At 45.0% G+C, this 18,701-nt stretch overlaps 1 protein-coding gene across 1 annotated transcript in view; it reads left to right on the forward strand.

Annotated features, from left to right (window-relative positions):
- SRMS (src-related kinase lacking C-terminal regulatory tyrosine and N-terminal myristylation sites) overlaps window positions 1-12,801 on the forward strand; it is a 30,335-nt gene extending 17,534 nt beyond the window's left edge. The window contains exons 4-8 of the mRNA XM_040329981.1: window positions 6,897-7,038; window positions 7,119-7,277; window positions 8,383-8,564; window positions 10,681-10,837; window positions 12,586-12,801. Coding sequence (XP_040185915.1) covers window positions 6,897-7,038; window positions 7,119-7,277; window positions 8,383-8,564; window positions 10,681-10,837; window positions 12,586-12,767 — 822 coding nt within the window. The 3' untranslated portion in view covers window positions 12,768-12,801. The remainder of the gene's footprint in view (window positions 1-6,896; window positions 7,039-7,118; window positions 7,278-8,382; window positions 8,565-10,680; window positions 10,838-12,585) is intronic.
- Window positions 12,802-18,701: the final 5,900 nt, after the last annotated feature.

An 18,701-nucleotide genomic window follows, 5' to 3' on the forward strand; every position in this document is an offset into this window, starting at 1 on the left:
TAAAAAAAAAAAAAAAAAAAGGATGTTGTTACCTTTTATGAAAAATTCTACTTTTTATCATTCAACCACTTCCATATCGGGTCAATTTTGGCATTGCTCTCCTACATGTAAAAATCATCATTTTTTTGCTCGAAAATTACTCAGAACCTTCAAACATTATATAGAGATATATATTTTAGCAGAGAACCCCAGGCAATAAAATGGCGGCTGTTGCAATTTTTTAATGGTGCATTGTATTTGCCCAGTCATTTTTCAAATGCAATTTGTTTGGAAAAAAAAAAAAAATTAAAGTTAACCCAATTTTTCTGTATAATGTGAAAGACAATGTTACGCTGAGTAAATAGATACCTAACATGTCACCCTTTTAAAATTGCGCACGCTCGCGGAATGATGCCAAACTTCGGTACTTTAAAAATCTCCACTTTAACCACTTCAGCCCCAGGAAGTATTTACCCCCTTCCTGACCAGAGCACTTTTTGTGATTCGGCACTGCGTCGCTTTAACCGACAATTGCGCGGTGGTGCGACGTGGCACCCAAACAAAATTGGCGTCCCTTTTTTTTCCCACAACTGGAGCTTTCTTTTGGTGGTATTTGATCACCTCTGCGGCTTTTATTTCTTTGCCCTATAAACAAAAATAGAGCGTCAATTTTAAAAACAAATGCAATATTTTGTACTTTTTGCTATAATAAATATCCCCCAAAAATATATAAAAAAAAACTAATTTCATTCTCAGTTTAGGCCGATACGTATTCTTCTGCATATTTTTGGTTAAAAAATCACAATAAGCGTTTATTGATTGGTTTGCACAAAAGTTAGAGCGTCTAAAAAATAGGGGATAGTTTTATGGCATTTTTATCATTTTTTTTTTTTTACTAGTAATGGCGGTAAACTGCGATTTTTATCGTGGCTGCGACATTATGGCAGACACATTGGACACTTTTGACACTATTTTGGGACCATTGTCATTTATACAGCGATCAGTGCTATAAAAATGCACTGATTACTGTGTAAATGACACTGGCAGGAAAGGGGTTAAACACTAGGGGGCTATCAAGGGGTTAATTGTGTCCTAGGGAGTGATTCTAACTGTGGGGGAGGATGGGCTCACTACAGCATGACAGAGATTACTGTCCTGTCACTAGGCAGAACAGGGAAATGCCTTGTTTACATCTCCCCATTCTGCCACTCCGTGACGTGATCGCGGGTCGCTGGCGAGCATCGAGATTGCCGCTCACGCAGGCACGGACACGGAGCATGTGCCCACTATGCCGCAATTTAAAAGGGACCTACAGGTAAGTCCCTTTGTGCAGCCGTGCCATTCTGCTGATGTATATCACTGTGCAGAGGAGGTCTTGTACCAACACTCTAACGTTTGTGGTTTGAACACCATTTAAATATGCGGGCACGACCTACGTATGCGTTCGCTTCTGCACGCAAGCACAAGGGGATGGGGGCGCTTAATTTTTTTAAAATTAGTATTATTGTTTATTTTATCTCTCCTCTATGCTGGAAAGCCTGAGATATAAAAAAAAAAAAAACCGATCTTAGCTTTCCTAGCTACATAAAAACGGCACTGTTTACATCTGCCAGATCCGGGAGTGACGTCATGACGTAGCTTCCGGCCTCTGAGGGTCATAGAGATGGCCGGAGAGCTCTATGGTAAACCACTGATTCATTCTCCAGCTCCCCAATCGTACGGGCGAGCTGGGAGAAGCACTGGAGAGTGGCAGAAAAGGGGGACATCACCTCCTGCCACCTGTAAAAGCAATCAAGCGGTTAACTAGCCGCTATTATTGCTTTTACTTTGCAGGGAATCACTGACCAGGACGTCATATGATGACCTACGGGCGGGAGCACCAGCCCACTGACTTTGCCAGTTGAGGTCATCAGTTTGCTTAGTGGTGGCTGCTCCATAAGGGGGACAGGGGTGCCGTCCCCCTAATACATGCACCCGGCCCCTAATCTGCATGTAGGGCAGCGGATGCATGGATTGCAATGGAGTTGTTATTTTTGAAGCACATGATTAGAGCCAGAGGCTCTAATTGGCTTAAAAAAAGGGTGGGCTTGGTGCGCTAAACCTTTCCTCTAAATTCTAAATTGCTGCATTTGTAATTTTTAAAAAGCCAATACAGTGGAACCTCGGAATACAAGCATAATCCGTTCCAGGAGAATTCTCGTAATCCAAAGTACTCGCATATCAAAGCGAGTTTCCCGATTGACGTCAATGGAAACTAAAATAATTTGTTCCGCATTGACTGCAATGGCATGCAATACCGCATGTGGCCAGAGGTGGGGGCGCTGGAGAGCCTCGGGAACACACGAAAAGGCCCGAGGACAGCTTGGCTAACCTCGGCAAACCTTGGAAAGGCTTGGGAACAGAGTATTTCCATATCATATCCAAACTGCTCCGAACGTCGCTGTTCGGCTCCCGTGTCCCCCCACCTCAGGCCAAACAAGGTACTACGCCCCGCTTTGGCTTGAATCCTGCTTATTTTGCGAGACACCACTCGCAAGCCGAGTTAGGATTTAAAAAAATACAGTGGCCCAGATTCTCGTATCTCGGCGAAAAACTATGCGGGCGTAACGTATCTCGTTTACGTTACGCCGCAGCAAGTTTTACGGGCAAGTGCTTTATTCACAAAGAACTTACCTGTAACGTTGCGGCGGCGTAGCATAAATCTCCCGGCGCAAGCCCGCCTAATTCAAATGATCCGGGTAGGGGGCGTGGATCATTTAAATTAGGCGCGTTCCCGCACCGAACGTACGGCGCATGCACCGTCCCTAATATTTCCCGACGTGCATTGCGCTAAATGACGTCGCAAGGACGTCATTGGTTTCGACGTGAACGTAAATGGCGTCCAGCCCTATTCACGGACGACGTAAACGACGTAAATTTTTAAATTTCGACGCGGGAACGACGGCCATACTTAACATTGGTTGCCCCTCATATAGCAGGGGCAACTTTACGCGTCGCAAATCTAACGTAAACGTCGTATCTTCACTGCGTCGACCGCGCGTACGTTCGGGAATTCACGTATTTTGCATACTCGATCGGGAAAACGACGAAGGCGAACCTAGCGGCGGAAAAAAAAAATTGCATTTAAGATCCGACAGCGTAAGAGCCTTACGCCTGTCGGATCTAATGGTTATCTATGCGTAACTGATTCTAAGAATCAGTCGCATTGATATGACGGCCCAGATTAGGACTTACGACGGCGCACATGGCGTTGCGCCGTCGTAAGCCCTTTCAGAATCTGGGCCAGCGCTCGTATTGCGAAACGCTCGTTACCCGTGTTACTCGCAATCCGAGGTTCCACTGTACATTCCTGTGTTTGACATTTTCTGACCTACTGACATTAGTCTGATGACAGGTCCACTTTAAGCTGGTGGTGGTCCCCTATGTATGTACATAGCTGTAGTGTCTCCTCAGGGCTCATATGGACTGATCTGTGCTCATGGCACACCTCTGACTTCTATCATGGACATTATCAGCATGTGACGAGGCCCGGGGTGAGGGTGTGTGTAACACACGAGTATTGATCAAAGGTGTGCACAGATCGCTTTTCAAATACAGCTTGTGATTAATGTAAAACGACTTCCTACGTGAACATGCCATTTCTTCAAAATGATATAACTGATCCCTTATTCATAAGTCACTGTTATTCAGAAACCAGTATACAGTGCCTTTAAAAAGTACTCATACCCCCATTGATATTTTCCACATTTTGTCATGTTACAACCAAAGACGTAAATGTATTGTATTGGGATTTTATGTGATAGACCAACACAAAGTGGCACATAATTGTGAAGTGGAAGGAAAATGATAAATGTTTTCAAAGTTTTTTTTACAAATAAATATGTGAAAAGTGTGGGGGGTATATTTGTATGGCGCCCCCCGGAGTCAATACTTTGTAGAACCTCCTTTCTCTGCAATTACAGCTGCAAGTCTCTTTGGGGATGTCTCTATCAGCTTTGCACATCTAGAGAGGGACATTTCTGCCCATTCTTCTTTGCAAAATATCTCAAGCCCTGTCAGATTGGATGGAGAGCGTCTGTGAACAGCAATTTTCAAGTCTTGCCACAGATTCTCAATGTGATTTAGGTCTGGACTTTGACTGGGCCATTCTAACACATGAATGTGCTTTGATGTAAACCATTTCATTGTAGCTCTGGCTGTATGTTTAGGGTCGTTGTCCTGCTGGAAGGTGAACCTCCGCCGGTCTCAAGTCTTTTGCAGACTCTAACAGGTTTTCTTCTAAGATTGCCCTGTATTTGGCGACATCCATCTTCCCATCAACTCTGAACCGGCTTCCATGTCCCTGCTGAAGAATATGATTTCACGGTGGGGATGCTGCCACCACCATGTTTCACGGTGGGGATGGTGTGTTCAGGGTGATGTGCAGTGTTCGTTTTCCGCCACACATATAGCGTTTTTCTTTTAGGCCAAAAAGTAACATTTTGGTCTCATCTGACCAGAGCACCTTCTTCCACATGTTTGCTGTGTTCCCTCCCCCACATGGCTTCTCACAAACTGCAAACAGGACTTCTTATGTCTTTTTTCACCAATGTCTTTCTTCTTGTCACTCTTCCATAAAGGTCAGATTTGTGGAGAGCACGACTAATAGTTGTCCTGTGGACAGATTCTCCCCCCTGAGCTGTGGATCTCTGCAGCTCCTCCAGAGTGTTACCATGGGCCTCTTGGCTGCTTCTCTGATGAATGCTCTCCTTGCCCGGCCGGTCAGTTTAGGTGGATGGCCATGTCTTGGTAGGTTTGCAGTTGTGCCATACTCTTTCCATTTTCGGATGATGGATTGAACAGAGCTCCGTGAGATGTTCGAAGCTTGGGATTTTTTTTTATAACCTAACCCTGCTTTAAACTTCTCCACAACTTTATCCCTGACATGTCTGGTGTGTTCATTGGCCTTCATTATGCTGTTTATTTACTAAGTTACTCTAACAAACTTCTGAGGGCTTCACAGAACAGCTGTATTTATACTGAGATTCAATTTCACACAGGTGGACTCTATTTAATAATTAGGTGAGTTCTTAAGGCAATTGGTGCCACTAGATTTTAGTTAGGGGTATCAGAGTAAAGGGCGCTGAATACAAATGCACCGCCCCCCCCCACACACACTTTTCACATATTTATTTGTAAAAAAAAAATGAAAACCATTTATAATTTTCCTTCCACTTCACAATTATGTGCCACTTTGTGTTGGTCTATCACATAAAAAAAATCCCAATAAAATAAATTTCCGTTTTTGGTTGTAACATGACAAAATGTGGACAATTTCAAGGGGTATGAATACTTTTTCAAGGCACTGTATACAATTTAAAAAAGGTTCTTCCGCTTTCCCGTCTCGGCTTTGCCTTTTTTCCTCTTTCCGTCTTCTTTGCTCTCCTTTTCTTGACGGGACTCCGCTCCCCCTCTTGCTTTTTATTTGTCACTGTAGCATACTGCACCGTTATCTGGAATTGTATTTGTCCAGGTTTGCACCACCAGCTAAGGGGATCTTCCCTGGACGTTTAGACCCGGATTCACGTAGAAGATACGACGGCGTATCTCCAGAAACGCCGTCGTATTTCTGAGTGTGAGGCGTCGTATCTTGGCGCCTGATTCAAAGAATCAGATACGCCAACATTTCTCTAAGATACGACCAGCGTAAGTCTCCTACGCCGTCGTATCTTAACTGCATATTTACGCTGGCCGCTAGGGGAGTGTACGCTGATTTACGTCTAGAAATATGTAAATCAGCTAGATACACCTATTCACGAACGTACGCCCGGCCGACGCAGTACAGATATGCCGTTTACGTAAGGCTTTTTCTGGCGTAAAGTTACCCCTGCTCTATGAGGCGTAGATGAGGTGTACCAATGTTAGGTATGGACGTCGGAACAGCGTCGATTTTTTCACGTTTTACTTCATTTGCTTAAGTCGCTCGCGAATAGGGCTGGGCTTCATTTACGTTCAGGTCGAAAGCATTGGCTTTTTGCGGGTTAATTTGGAGCATGCGCACTGGGATACTTTCACAGACGCCGCTCGTAAAAAGGGTAATTTACGTGGGATCACAATAAATTTACATAACACACGCCCACATCTTTCACATTTGAATTAGGCGGGCTTACGCCCGCCTAATTACGCTACACCGCCACAACTTTGCTTTATGAATACTGCACTTGCCTGCCAAAGTTGCGGAGGCGTAACGTAAATAGGAAACGTTACGCCCGCACAAAGATGCGCTCTCCTACGTGAACCTGGGCCTTAATGTCTTGTATTCATGCCTATTATGATAGACTGGGGATTGATTTTTCGTTACCACCATGTAAGCTTGCCTATACTCATGTTTCCAGTTCTAGCCCCTACGTGGACATGTTAGGTGCTGTTAATTGTTACTCTGTTTTAAATGAATAAAAATGATTGGACCAGAAAAGGTTAATCCTCTCAAAACTGATAATTCAAGGGCAAGTTCACCTAAAAGTGATATTTGGAGCCTTGTGAGCAGAGTCCCTGGCTTCTTATGTGTCTTGGATACTACAACAGTGAGATCTCTCAGCTATTATCTGCAACTTGTTATTCTATATTATAAATTATAAAGCCTGTGAGGATGGTGGGAACCCCTCATAATGGGCACAGCAAGTGTATAGATCTGGGAACTCAGCACAGGGATGGTGGAAACCCCTCAAACTATACCGAATACAACAGGGAGCTCTGGGCACCTTCTAATGATTGGTGCAGGTGGGTGAAACTGGGAATCCAGGTTCTCAAATCTCTGTGCTGGGCTCCCCAAAATCTACAGTAGGTGGATCAGTAGGTGGATCAACCCATCGTTATCTGTGTAAAAGTAAGATATGCGATTTGAGTGGACTGATTTTTTAAGAACTGTTATCTTTTAGGTCTTGTCTCTAGTGGACAACTGGGAAAGGCCAAGGTCCGAGTTTACACTTGAAAGAAAGCTGGGACAGGGGTTCTTCGGAGAAGTCTTTGAAGGCCTCTGGAACGAAGAGGAAAGAGTTGCCATCAAGACCTTCAAACAAGGTTTGTACCAACATATTTGGGGATTTCCAGAGGAAAAGTGTGGGTAGATCCCTCTAAATGTGGATTTTGGGCTCTTGCAGAGGACCTGAACAGAAGTGACATGGAGAAGGAGATAAACGCGCTCAAGTCGCTGTGTCACCGGAACCTCATCCGTCTCCTGGCTGTGTGTTCCATTGGAGAGCCAGTCTACATTGTCACCGAACTCATGACCAAGGGAAACCTCCAAGATTATCTTAAAGGTCAACCATTAAGTCAAAATATGATATCCATGATCTGAAAACTACAGAAGGAGGGGATACAGAAGCAAGGGGCTTATGAGATGAAACATAATCCCCCATTAAAGTAAACTGGTTATACATTATGAACATTTGAAATTTCATAGCCCTTCCTCTTCCTGCTAACACTCTTCAGTACCTCACCAAAGACTGGGGGCCAAATTCTCAGAGATCTGCGTATCTCTGCGGCGGCGTAACGCATGTCATTTACGTTACGCCGCCGCAAGTTTTACAGGCAAGTGCTTTATTCACAAAGCACTTGCCTGTAAATTCAAATTAGGCGGGTAGGGGGCGTATAGCATTTAAATTAGGCGCGTTCCCGCGCCGAACCTAATGCGCATGCGCCATCTGAAGAATATCCCAGGGTGCATTTCTCCAAATGACTTTGCAAGGACGTCATTGGTTTCGACGAGAACGTAAATGGCGTCCAGCCCTATTCACGGACGACTTACGCAAACAATGTACATTTTCAAATTTCGACGCGGGAACGACGGCCATACATAACATTGACTGCGCCTCACTGCGTCGGCCGCGAGTACGTTTGGGAATTCGCGTATCTCGCTAATTTGCATACTTGACGGGGAAAACGACGTCGGCGACACCTAGCGGCCAAAAAAAAAAATGCATTTAAGATCCGACGGCGTAAGAGCCTTACGCCTGTCGGATCTAATGCTTATCTATGCGTAACTGATTCTATGAATCAGGCGCATAGATACGACGGCCGGACTCAGAGATACGATGGCGTATCAGGAGATAAGCCGGCGTATCTCTTTTCAGAATCCAGGCCTATGTTCTGATTGCTAGTGAGCTCTTCAGTTCGGGTCTAAGCCATGACCCCAGCCCAGAGATTAGCACCAACAATGGCATTGGCCAACAAGGTGTTCTCATTGGACAAGGATGCCAGGAGCTCACTAGCAAACTGAGTGCAGTCTAAGACAGGGCAATGGAGATCTTCAACTAGGAAGGTAATAGTGGGCATCTTACTGATTCTGATTACAATGTGACACTCCTATAACTGATCACATTGCCTACATCCAACCATATCTAATGTCATGACGTCTCTCTACAGGTGTAGAAGGGAAGCGCCTGAGAAATTCCGATTTTTTGAACATAATCTCCCAGGTTGCAGATGGAATGGCGTACCTGGAGAAGAAACATGTGGTCCACAGGGACCTGGCCACAAGGAACATTCTGGTCGGGGATAACCTCATTTGTAAGATAGCTGACTTTGGACTGGCTCGCTTGCTGAAGGTTTGATATAAACTGTTGTCTTGTCACAATGTCACATACAGTACAATTTAGTCACTTTAGAGACTCTGTCGTGAGAGAGGGGGCTGTCATCAGTGGCCTCTTGATGGATCTCCGTGCCTTCCTGCCAGGAGGACACAAAAGTTCCACAGGAGGGATTCCCCCATCAACACTGCCTGTAGGGTTGCCACCTCATCCCTTTAAACCCGAACACATATGAATTACTCAGATTCTGAGGCTAATTTAATGCAGATAAGGCACCAAGTGAGTTTAATTACCAATCAATCAGCCACAGAACCTGTGTAATTAACCACTTTACCCCCGGAAGAATTGGCTGCCCAATGACCGGGCCATTTTTTGTGATTCAGCACTGCATCCATTTAACTAAAAATTGCTGTACCCAAAAAAAAGTATGTCCTTTTTTTCCCAAAAATAGAGCTTTCTTTTGGTGGTATTTGATCATCTCTGCGATTTTAATTTTTTGAGCTATAAACAAAAAAAGAGCGACAATTTTGAAAAAAAAAACCACAATATTTTGTACTTTTTGCTATAATAACTATCTCCATTTTTTTTAAAAAAAAGCTATTTTTTTCCTCAAATATGTATTCTTCATCATATTATTGGTAATAAAAATCACGATAAGCGTTTATTGATTGGTTTGCGCAAAAGGTATAGCATCTGCAAAATAGGGGATAGATTTATAGCATTTTTATTATTATCATTTTTTTTTACCATTAATGGCGGCGATCTGCGATTTTTATCAGGACTGCGACATTATGGCGGACACATGGGACACTTTTGACACATTTTTGGGACCATTGGCATTTATACAGCGATCAGCGCTCTAAAAATGCACTGATACTGTAAATTTGTCACTGGCAGATAGGGGAGCAATCAAGAGGTTAATTGTGTTCCCTAGTGTGTTTCTAACTGTGGGGGGAGGGGACTGAGTAGAGGAAATGACAGATTGTGGTTCCTAGCAACAGAACAGAACAGGGATTTGTGTGTTTACACACACACGTCCCTGTGATCACTCGCAGCCGGCGGTCATCGTGACCATTGGTCACGAGCATCGCCCCCTGTGATTCAGCGGGTGCGCACACGTGCCTGCTATCCCGCTTAAAGCAGAGGTTCACCCTAAAACTATGTATATAACATTACATTCTGCATACTTCCAACATTTACAGTATGCTGTTTGTTTTTATTTGCTGTACATACCGTATTATTGCTATTTTCCACCCGGCTTCCGGGTACACACTCCCGCGGGAGTAGGCGTTCCTATGCAGAGGCGCAGTGTCATGTGGGACTTCGCCCAGATGATTGACGTCTTGAGAAAAACTTCCCCTCGGCGGATAAGGCGCGTCACGAGTTTCCGAAAGTAGCCGAACTGCGAGTCGGCTCTATACGGCGCCTGCGCAGTTCAGCTCTACAGGCCTCCTAGTCGGTGCGCAGGCGCCGTATAGGGCCGACTCGCAGTTCGGCTACTTTCGGAAACTCGTGACGCGCCTTATCCGCCGAGGGGAAGTTTTTCTCAAGACGTCAATCATCTGGGCGAAGTCCCACATGACACTGCGCCTCTGCATAGGAACGCCTACTCCCACGGGAGTGTGTACCCGGAAGCCGGGTGGAAAATAGCAATAATACGGTATGTACAGCAAAAAACAAAAAACAAACAGCATACTGTAAATGTTGGGAGTATACAGAATGTAATGTTATATACATGTTTTTAGGGTGAACCTCCACTTTAAAGGGACCGACGTACAGCTACGACAGTTCACGGGTCATGCCGACCTGTCGCCGTATAATGACGGCGGCTGGTCGGCAAGTGGTTAATATGTGTTCAGTTTTAACTGGATAACTGACTGTGTTTATGGGGAAATTGAGAGCTTTTCGTTCCTGCAACCTGTGGTTGCAGGAACGAAAGTGGCATGGCCTGCTTTAGTGTCGGGAACTAGTATTCTCAAAAAAATAGGTCATCAATGGCAGCCTCCATTATTATTCAGCAGCTCTTGGGCACCAGCCCTCACATGCCATTATGATAAATAAAGCCTGGGGTGGGGTGTCCCAAAGTTTTTTTAGGAACCTAGTAATGTCCCCGATATTCTTATTGTATTTTCAGGATGATATGTACTCCCCAGAAAACAACCGAACCATACCAATAAGATGGACAGCACCGGAGGCTCTTTCCCACTGTAAATATTCTACCAAGTCTGATGTTTGGTCCTTTGGGGTCTTGATTTATGAATTGTACACATACGGCGAAACGCCATACAAAGGTGAGCAGCTCTGAGAAAGAAAACTTGGGTAAAACATATTTCCATTACCCTAAAGGAGGGGAATTCTTCCTCCTATCCACTCCATTGGGAAACTAAAAATGACACTGAAGGGGGTTAAGTGTGTCCTAGGGAGTGATTCTAACTGTTAGGGGGAGGAACTACCAGTGACACGTCACTGATGACCGTTCCCGATGACGGGGAACAGTAGATCAGTGACATGTCACTAGGCAGAACAGGGAATGCCTTGTTTACAAAGGCATTCCCCTGTTCTGCCTTTGCCAACCGCAATCACGGGCCACCTGGAAACATCGAGTTCCCGGGACCCGCAAGCACACTCACTGGGCACACGGTGGGCACACGTGCATGCCCGCTGGGTGGCAAATTTAAATGGATGTACAGGTATGCCCATTTGCCTGCCCGTGTCATGTCAATGTATATGGGTGGGCGGTGGTCTGCAAGTGGTTAATGAAGAGCTCCTAATTCCTTCTCGAGACTGAGTATTCTCAGGCACCCCTTTCTAAATCTCTGGCTCCCTGCCCACCACATACTCCTGAGGAACCAGTAAAATGGGCATGGGATAGCCTATAGCTTAATTTGAGTTGTGGTCATTTAGAGGTTTGAATAAAAAGCATAGAATATTTTTAGAGGAGCTGATAGCATTACTTGATACAGCCAATGAGCGCTTTCATGCCCATCCCAAAATAAAAGCAGCTAATATTTAGTCCAACATTTGACACCTTCAACAATTTATTTGAATTATGGTGCTTTTAAGATGCCAACAATTGTACCAAAATATAAAAAAATGAAAATAACTTTTTATTTTAAAGTAATTGAAACAAATTCAGTTTCGACTTAAAGCGTTTGTTACCCCAACATTTCATATTCCTGATATGTGGCTGCTGTACCGTGTGCTTGTAAGAGAACGCGTACTGTATTGCTTCCTTTGTGTGAAATCCCTGGCGATCCTACTAGTCCCCTTGCTTTCCGATTAAAAACTGACCACACTAGGCAAGAGAGCACACAGTGGTCAGTTCTCCAGCTATGCTGGGAACTCAGTATGCTCTTCTCCGATGATCAGACTTATACTGACATGCCCCCCTCTGCACAGCCATTCACTGACAAGCTCAGTGTGCTGCTGCTTCTCCTCCCCCAGCTCTTATGCAGCTGAGAACATAGGGAATGTGATCACTTATATAAAAGGGAAAAAGGTTATTTATAATGTTTTTTTATATATATATATATATATATATATATATATATATATAGCTCTTTATTTATCTTGTTTTCCTTGTAATTTCTCTTCTTTTCCTTCAAAAGTATTTTTTTTTGTTTTTTTATCTTTTGCACCTTGGATTCATTGGATTGGCTGATCTTACGGCACCTGTAGCCCAAAGCCACATATAGCTCTATGTTCGCAGTCCACTTTTTGCCTTTTTCTTGGTTGTTACCAAGTCAATTTCTGTGACCTAATTATGTTGTTGTGATACTATCTTTGAAGTGGGTGCAAACCCCGTTTTGACTTTGACAACTTTGACAACTGTGACAGTGCTGTTGTTTTCTCATGTCTTTTATTAAATATATTCAACAAGAAACTTGCCACAGGTTCAAAACCTTCCCTACTGAAAAAAAAAAAAGTTTGCCCATTCTATATACTGTAATGTTTTGTGGTCTTTGTAGACAAAAAAAAGGTTCCTCTTTAGCCTTATTACGAGTCATGGATCAGACTGACTTGTCTCTCTTCTCGCCAGGGTGGAATAACCGGGATGTCTACGCTAAAGTCTCCCATGGCTACAGACTTCCTCAGCCGGTGAACTGCAAAATGGAAATTTACAATTTGATGCTGCTTTGCTGGAAGGACAAGCCTCAGGACAGGCCCAGCTTCCAGGAACTGGTGGAAACACTAACGGTCATCGAGAGGATTGTTCGATGACAAACTGGACTTTGAAAAAATTTGAACAGTTAAGCCTTGTACACACGATCAGTCCATCCGATGAGAACGGTCTGAAGGACCGTTGTCATCGGTTAACTGATGAAGCTGACTGATGGTCGGTCGCGCCTACACACCATCGGTTAAAAAACCGATCGTGTCAGAACGCGGTGACGTAAAACACAACGACGTGCTGAAAAAACGAAGTTCAATGCTTCCAAGCATGCGTCGACTTGATTCTGAGCATGCGTGGATTTTTAATCGATGGACGTGCCTACTAACGATCGGTTTTGACCTATCGGTTAGGAATCCATCGGTTAAATTTAAAGCAAGTTGGCTTTTTTTTAACCGATGGTTAAATAACCTATGGGGCCCACACACGATCGGTTTTGACCGAATGGTTGCCCTTTGTCACGAATGGTTGCATCTGTTTTATTGCTTTTACCACACCAACCTTCAAAACATAATTCTACCGCGTTTTCCCGAAAATAATCCCGGGTCTTATATTCATTTTGGCAACAAAAGACACAGTAGGGCTTATTTTCGGGGTAGGTCTTACCATGTAATATGATGTCTTCTCTCCCCCTCTCTCCCTGCCTGACAGGAATCCTCAGTGGGAGTTAAAATGCTTGTAAAAGCCTATAATCCACTCTATTAGGCCCCATTCAGACTGGGGCGGGAGCCACATTGAGGTTGCTGGGCAGGAGTTTTTCAGGCGCTATAGCAGCGCTATTTTTAGCGCTGTACCGCCTGAAAAACTCCTCAGTGTGAAAGGGGGTCTAACAGTATATAATGTACAATGTGTGTGTTTCTGTAATATAATTGTGTCAAATACCTTTGTTATAGCGCCGCTCTGCGCTTCTGTGACCCGCCGGAGCTCTCTTAATGATATTACAAAAACACACACATTGTACATGATATAATACTGTAGTAGAGTGGATTATAGGATTTTACAAGCTTTTTAAACTAGGGCTTACTTTCGGGGTAGGTCTTATTTTCGGGGGAAACACGGTATGTCAGATTTACCATTAATTCGTTGGAATAAAAAATTGTCAGAAATATCACCCAGCACTTTTAAATAGCACCTTAAAAAACATTTTTGTTCCCTGAAAATATAGTCATTGGTAACGTCTGGGCATTGCCGGTGTCTTGTTGAGCTAGTTCCTCCATCGATATGGTTCCTGCCTCAACTGCGCAGGCGCAGTAGGAGGCCACGGAAATCTCAGAGCCTCAACAGCTGATTGTTAGCTTAGACGAGCTTGCTCCCGATGCCTGCTTATACACGGCGCTCTATAGTACACGTAGCTCTACACAGCAAGGGGCGGATGTGATATTGAGCAGTGCTTTTTTGATTGGTTATCCACGTTGCTCTATACAGCAAGGGGCGGATGTGAGATGTCTTTTTTATTGAGAAAAACATCCCCCAAAAAAAGGACTGCTCAGTATCACATCCGCCCCTTGCTGTAAAGACCAGCGTGGATAACCAATCAAAAAAACACTGGTCAATATCACATCCGCCCCTTGCTGTGTAGAGCGGCGTGTATTATAGAGTGTATAATCAGCCATCGGGAGCAAGCGCGTCTACAGCTGACGAACAGCTGTTCCGGCTCAGAGTTTTCCGTTGGCTCGGATTGCGCCTGCGCACTCTGGAAGGAACCATATCGATGGTAGGAACCAGCTCGTCAGAACACCGGTCTTAAAAGGAACTTCAAAGCTCTTCCAAAAATTGGGATTTTTGGTTAGATGTTGCCAGGTTGAAGGATTCCCTGACTTCTCCTCTATCTCAGAGACTTTGATGGTAATAACTCTGACCGTTCACCCATTGTGACCATTTTGGGGGCCTCTCTAGTTCCCTGCTAGATTTATTATTGTTGGCTTTATATTTTAGAAAAAAAAAGCAACTGTAAGAAGGCGACACTCCATGGTTTGAAGGCGGGTAAAGTTGGGAATTGTCACAAAGATATTCCCACCAGAATCCTGAAGGACGAGAGAAGTCGGGGGTGATATAGCTCATCGGCATCTGCCAAAATCTGAAATACCTGTTGTAGGCGGGGCTAAACTTTGACCACTTGGTGGCCATGACAGATTCTCACGCACAATGCCCTGTGCCATGGGAATGTTCATTAATGACGCAAAGACATCTAAGGATGTGCACCTGTACATGTTCCCAGTTTCTAGGGCCAGTTGTCGGAATATACATTTAGCCCTACTGATGGTATTTAATTTGGTCTTATGTGGTTGACAAAGGGTTTCTAGATTCACGTAGGGCGGCTTTACGTTGTGCGGGCGTAGCGTATCTTATTTATGGTACGCCGCCGCTACTTAGAGAGGCAAGTGCTGTATTCACAAAGCACTTGCGTCCTAAGTTACGGCGGCGTAGCGTAAATCGGCCGGCGTAAGCGCGCGTAATTCAAAGTAGGCAGGTCGTGGGCGTGTTGTATTTAATTTAAGCGTGACCCCATGTAGATGCATGGCCGAACGGCGCATGCGCACGCATGCTCAGTATCACGTCATATTAATGCCAAAAGATACGCTGGCTTAATGCCTGCGACATGAACGTAACCTACGCACAGCCCCATTCACGTACGACTTACGTAAACGACGTAAAAAGATACTCTTGTTCCGACGTCCATACCTTGCATGGGCTGCGCCACCTAGAGACCTGCTTTATCTTTACGCCGGCGTATGTCTTACGTAAATGGCGTAACTAATTGCGACGGCGTACGTACGTACGTACGTGAATCGGCGTATCTTGCTCATTAGTCCACTACTTGAAAGAACCTTAACTACCTTTGCTTAAAAATTGAACTTCCGCTGTCTGGACCCCCCCCCCCCCCTCTAGTGTGTCACATTTGGCACCTTTCAGGGGGGAGCAGATACCGGTCTAAGACAGGTATTTGCACCCACTTCCGGGCATAGATCCCTGCATTATCTGCGGGAGTCTATGTCACGTCCAGCGCCCCCCTTGCTGTCTTCTGGGAGACACACAGGTCCCAGAAGACAGCAGGGACCAGTGGCATTGCGCAGCGCGAGTCACGCATGCGCCGTAGGGAACCAGGCTTCACTTCCTGATTCTCTTACCGAAGATGGCTGCGGCAGCACACGAGAGCTGAGACAGAGGTTGTGTGCCAACATCCCGGGCGCGCTGGACATGTAAGTGTCCCCATTTTAAAAGTCAGCAGCTGCAGTAATTGTAGCTGCTGACTTTAAAGAGAATCATCAATAAGTAAAACACCTGGGTGATTAGGCTTTGATGCAAGCCGACAATCCCCAACTCATGTACTACAAGGGAAATGGATGATCAAGTTCAGCCCCACTAGCATTTGGCATATTAGGGAATAGCTGCTTCCATCACCCCCTTATCACCCAGGTTTTAAGACCCATGAAAGATTTAAAGCACATTCACCAGCACCTGTACTGATTAGCATAGTTGAATCTGGGAGCGCCCTTCTTTTCCTGTGATCACAATAGGAGCCTTATAAAGACTTACATTTTATAACTTCAGGTTGCCATTTTTATTTTATTTTTTTGACAAACCATGTACTGTGATTTGTAATAAATATGTATATTTTTATCTGTATTCAAAACTGGTGTTTTGGTGATTTGTTGACTTTTTTTTTTTCTCAAACACTGTGCCCATTTATTGTGGAAGCTGAAGTTCAGAAAATTCTGTTTGGAATTTGGAGAACCTGAATTTAGTAACTAAATAAGAGTGGTGGGAGACGGTTGTATATTCTGTTTATACAGTCTGACTATTACTGCTAATAGGTAAACTACTGTCAAAACAGAGGCATTGGAAGCAAGTTACTGTAATTTTTTTAGGTTAACTCAGTTAACCAAAAGTGACGTCATTTGGACTCGAAAGCGGAAATTACGTCAAGGCGTTTCGCCCTCCCACAAGGTGTCATCAAGGTTTTCGAGTCTAAACGACGTCACTATCGGTTGTCGGTTAATTGTTGGTGTCAGTTGGAGGAATATTGCCCTGTCGTTGGTGTCAATGGGAGGAATTCTGCCTTATCGTCAGTGGGAAGAATTTTGCCCCTTTGTTAATATCAGTGGAAAGAAAAGTAGCTCATTGTTGGTATCAATGGAAGGAATCATGCCCCATCAATGGTGTCAATGGAAGGAATTGTGCCTCATCGTTGGTGCCAATAAAAGGAACTGTGCTCCATTGTTGGTGTCCATTGGCCCTTTTGATGGTGTCACTGGGAGAAATAGTGCCCCATTGTTGTCAGCAACAGGAATTATGCTAGGGGCAGTGTATAGGGTGACCACGTGTCCCGGATTGCTTGTTCTGTCCCGGGCACATTCTTTCCAGTAGGGTTGTCCCGATACCACTTTTTTAGGACTGAGTACATGTACCCATACTTTTTTTAAAGTACTCGCCGATACCGAATACCGATACTTTTTTTTAAATGTGTCTCCATATGCAGCCACGTCCCCCCACAGATGCAGCCATGTCCCCCCCCATATCCAGCCATGTCTCCCCCCACAGATCCAGCCATGTCTCCCCCCATATCCAGCCATGTCTTCCCCCATATGCAGCCATTGTCTCCCATATCCAGCCATTGTCTCCCCCCATATCCCCCTTACCTGCATCCGCGCTGCCGCCGACTGTTTAATACGCGCGGGGAACATTACAGCTGTAATGATTCGTGCCGCGCTGCGTACAGACACTCCCCCTTGCTCGGGATTGGACAGTTCACCCAAGCAAGGGGGAGTGTCTATACGCGGCGCGGCGCCAATCATTACAGCTGTAATGTTCCCCGCGTGTATTAAACAGTCGGCGGCAGCGACGTAACGGCGGCGGGATGCGGCGTGGCGGCGGGGGGGGGGGGAGTATTCTATTTGGGTGTCGGGGGTATTTGCAGGAGTACGAGTACTCCCGCAAATACTTGGAATCGGTCCCGATACCGATACTAGTATCGGTATCGGGACAACCCTACTTTCCAGGACAATACAGTGTCCCGGAATGAAACTGGCCGGGAATGCCTGGAGGAGCACAATTCCGCCCCCTGCTTGTGATTGGAGAAATCATAAATCCAGCCTCTTGTGTCCAATCACTGTGCTGTGATTCGTTACAGCAGAAGCTGATTTTTGGGAAGGGAGGGTGTCCCTGAATGGTAGCTTGGAAATGTGGTCACCCTAGCAGTCAATGAAATAGTTCCCCAAGGGCTGGATAAAGGCAAAGGGCCAGATCCTGCCCCCGGGCCGCAGTTTGGAAACTGGTATAGAGGGAGGAGGCACTTGAGTGGATGTCACCACTTTTACCATGCAGATGGCACCCACCCAAGAACCTTCTCCTGTCTAGAATAACAGTAGACAATAGGTAGGGTAGTGTCACAGAATCTGCAGGATGGCCCCTGCCAGAACACTCTAAACGGCGCTCTCTGCTATTGGCTGGGAGCGCTGATTGGGCGTCAATTGGCTGCTGGTTTTCCAGCATGCACATCTGACAGAAGCCAGCTATTCTGTCGGACAGACCAATATAAACACGGGCAGAATGTTGGCTATTTTATTTTGATCTGGCAAATGGCAGCTGCCTTCACTGGAGCCACTCTTAGACCTAGGGATGCCAGAGCATTTTGCTCTACAGAGAGACACTGAGTGATGGCAGCTTTGCAAGTAAGATTTTTTTTTTTTTTCGGGTGTCTGGTAAAAAGGTCCATTCACCCCTTAAAAAGTGATTTTAGCGATGCAGTTAGAGCCAATCTAGCTAAGATTTACTGCAGTAAAGCTGGTTTGAAACCTGACCTGCTCTGTGCAAGAAAAAAAAAACTATGGCGAGCTGCCCACTGTTATTACAACCCCCCCCCCCCATGTACACAGCCAGAAACGAATTGGCAAGTGCACAAGGAAATGTTTAATCAAATTTACTCAGAAATTAATTCCATTCTGACTTTTCAGGTTTTCGGCTATTTTAGGGCTTGGAAATAC

This window comes from Rana temporaria, chromosome 12, assembly GCF_905171775.1.
Source record: "Rana temporaria chromosome 12, aRanTem1.1, whole genome shotgun sequence".
In the NCBI taxonomy this organism is placed as follows: Eukaryota; Metazoa; Chordata; class Amphibia; order Anura; family Ranidae; genus Rana; species Rana temporaria.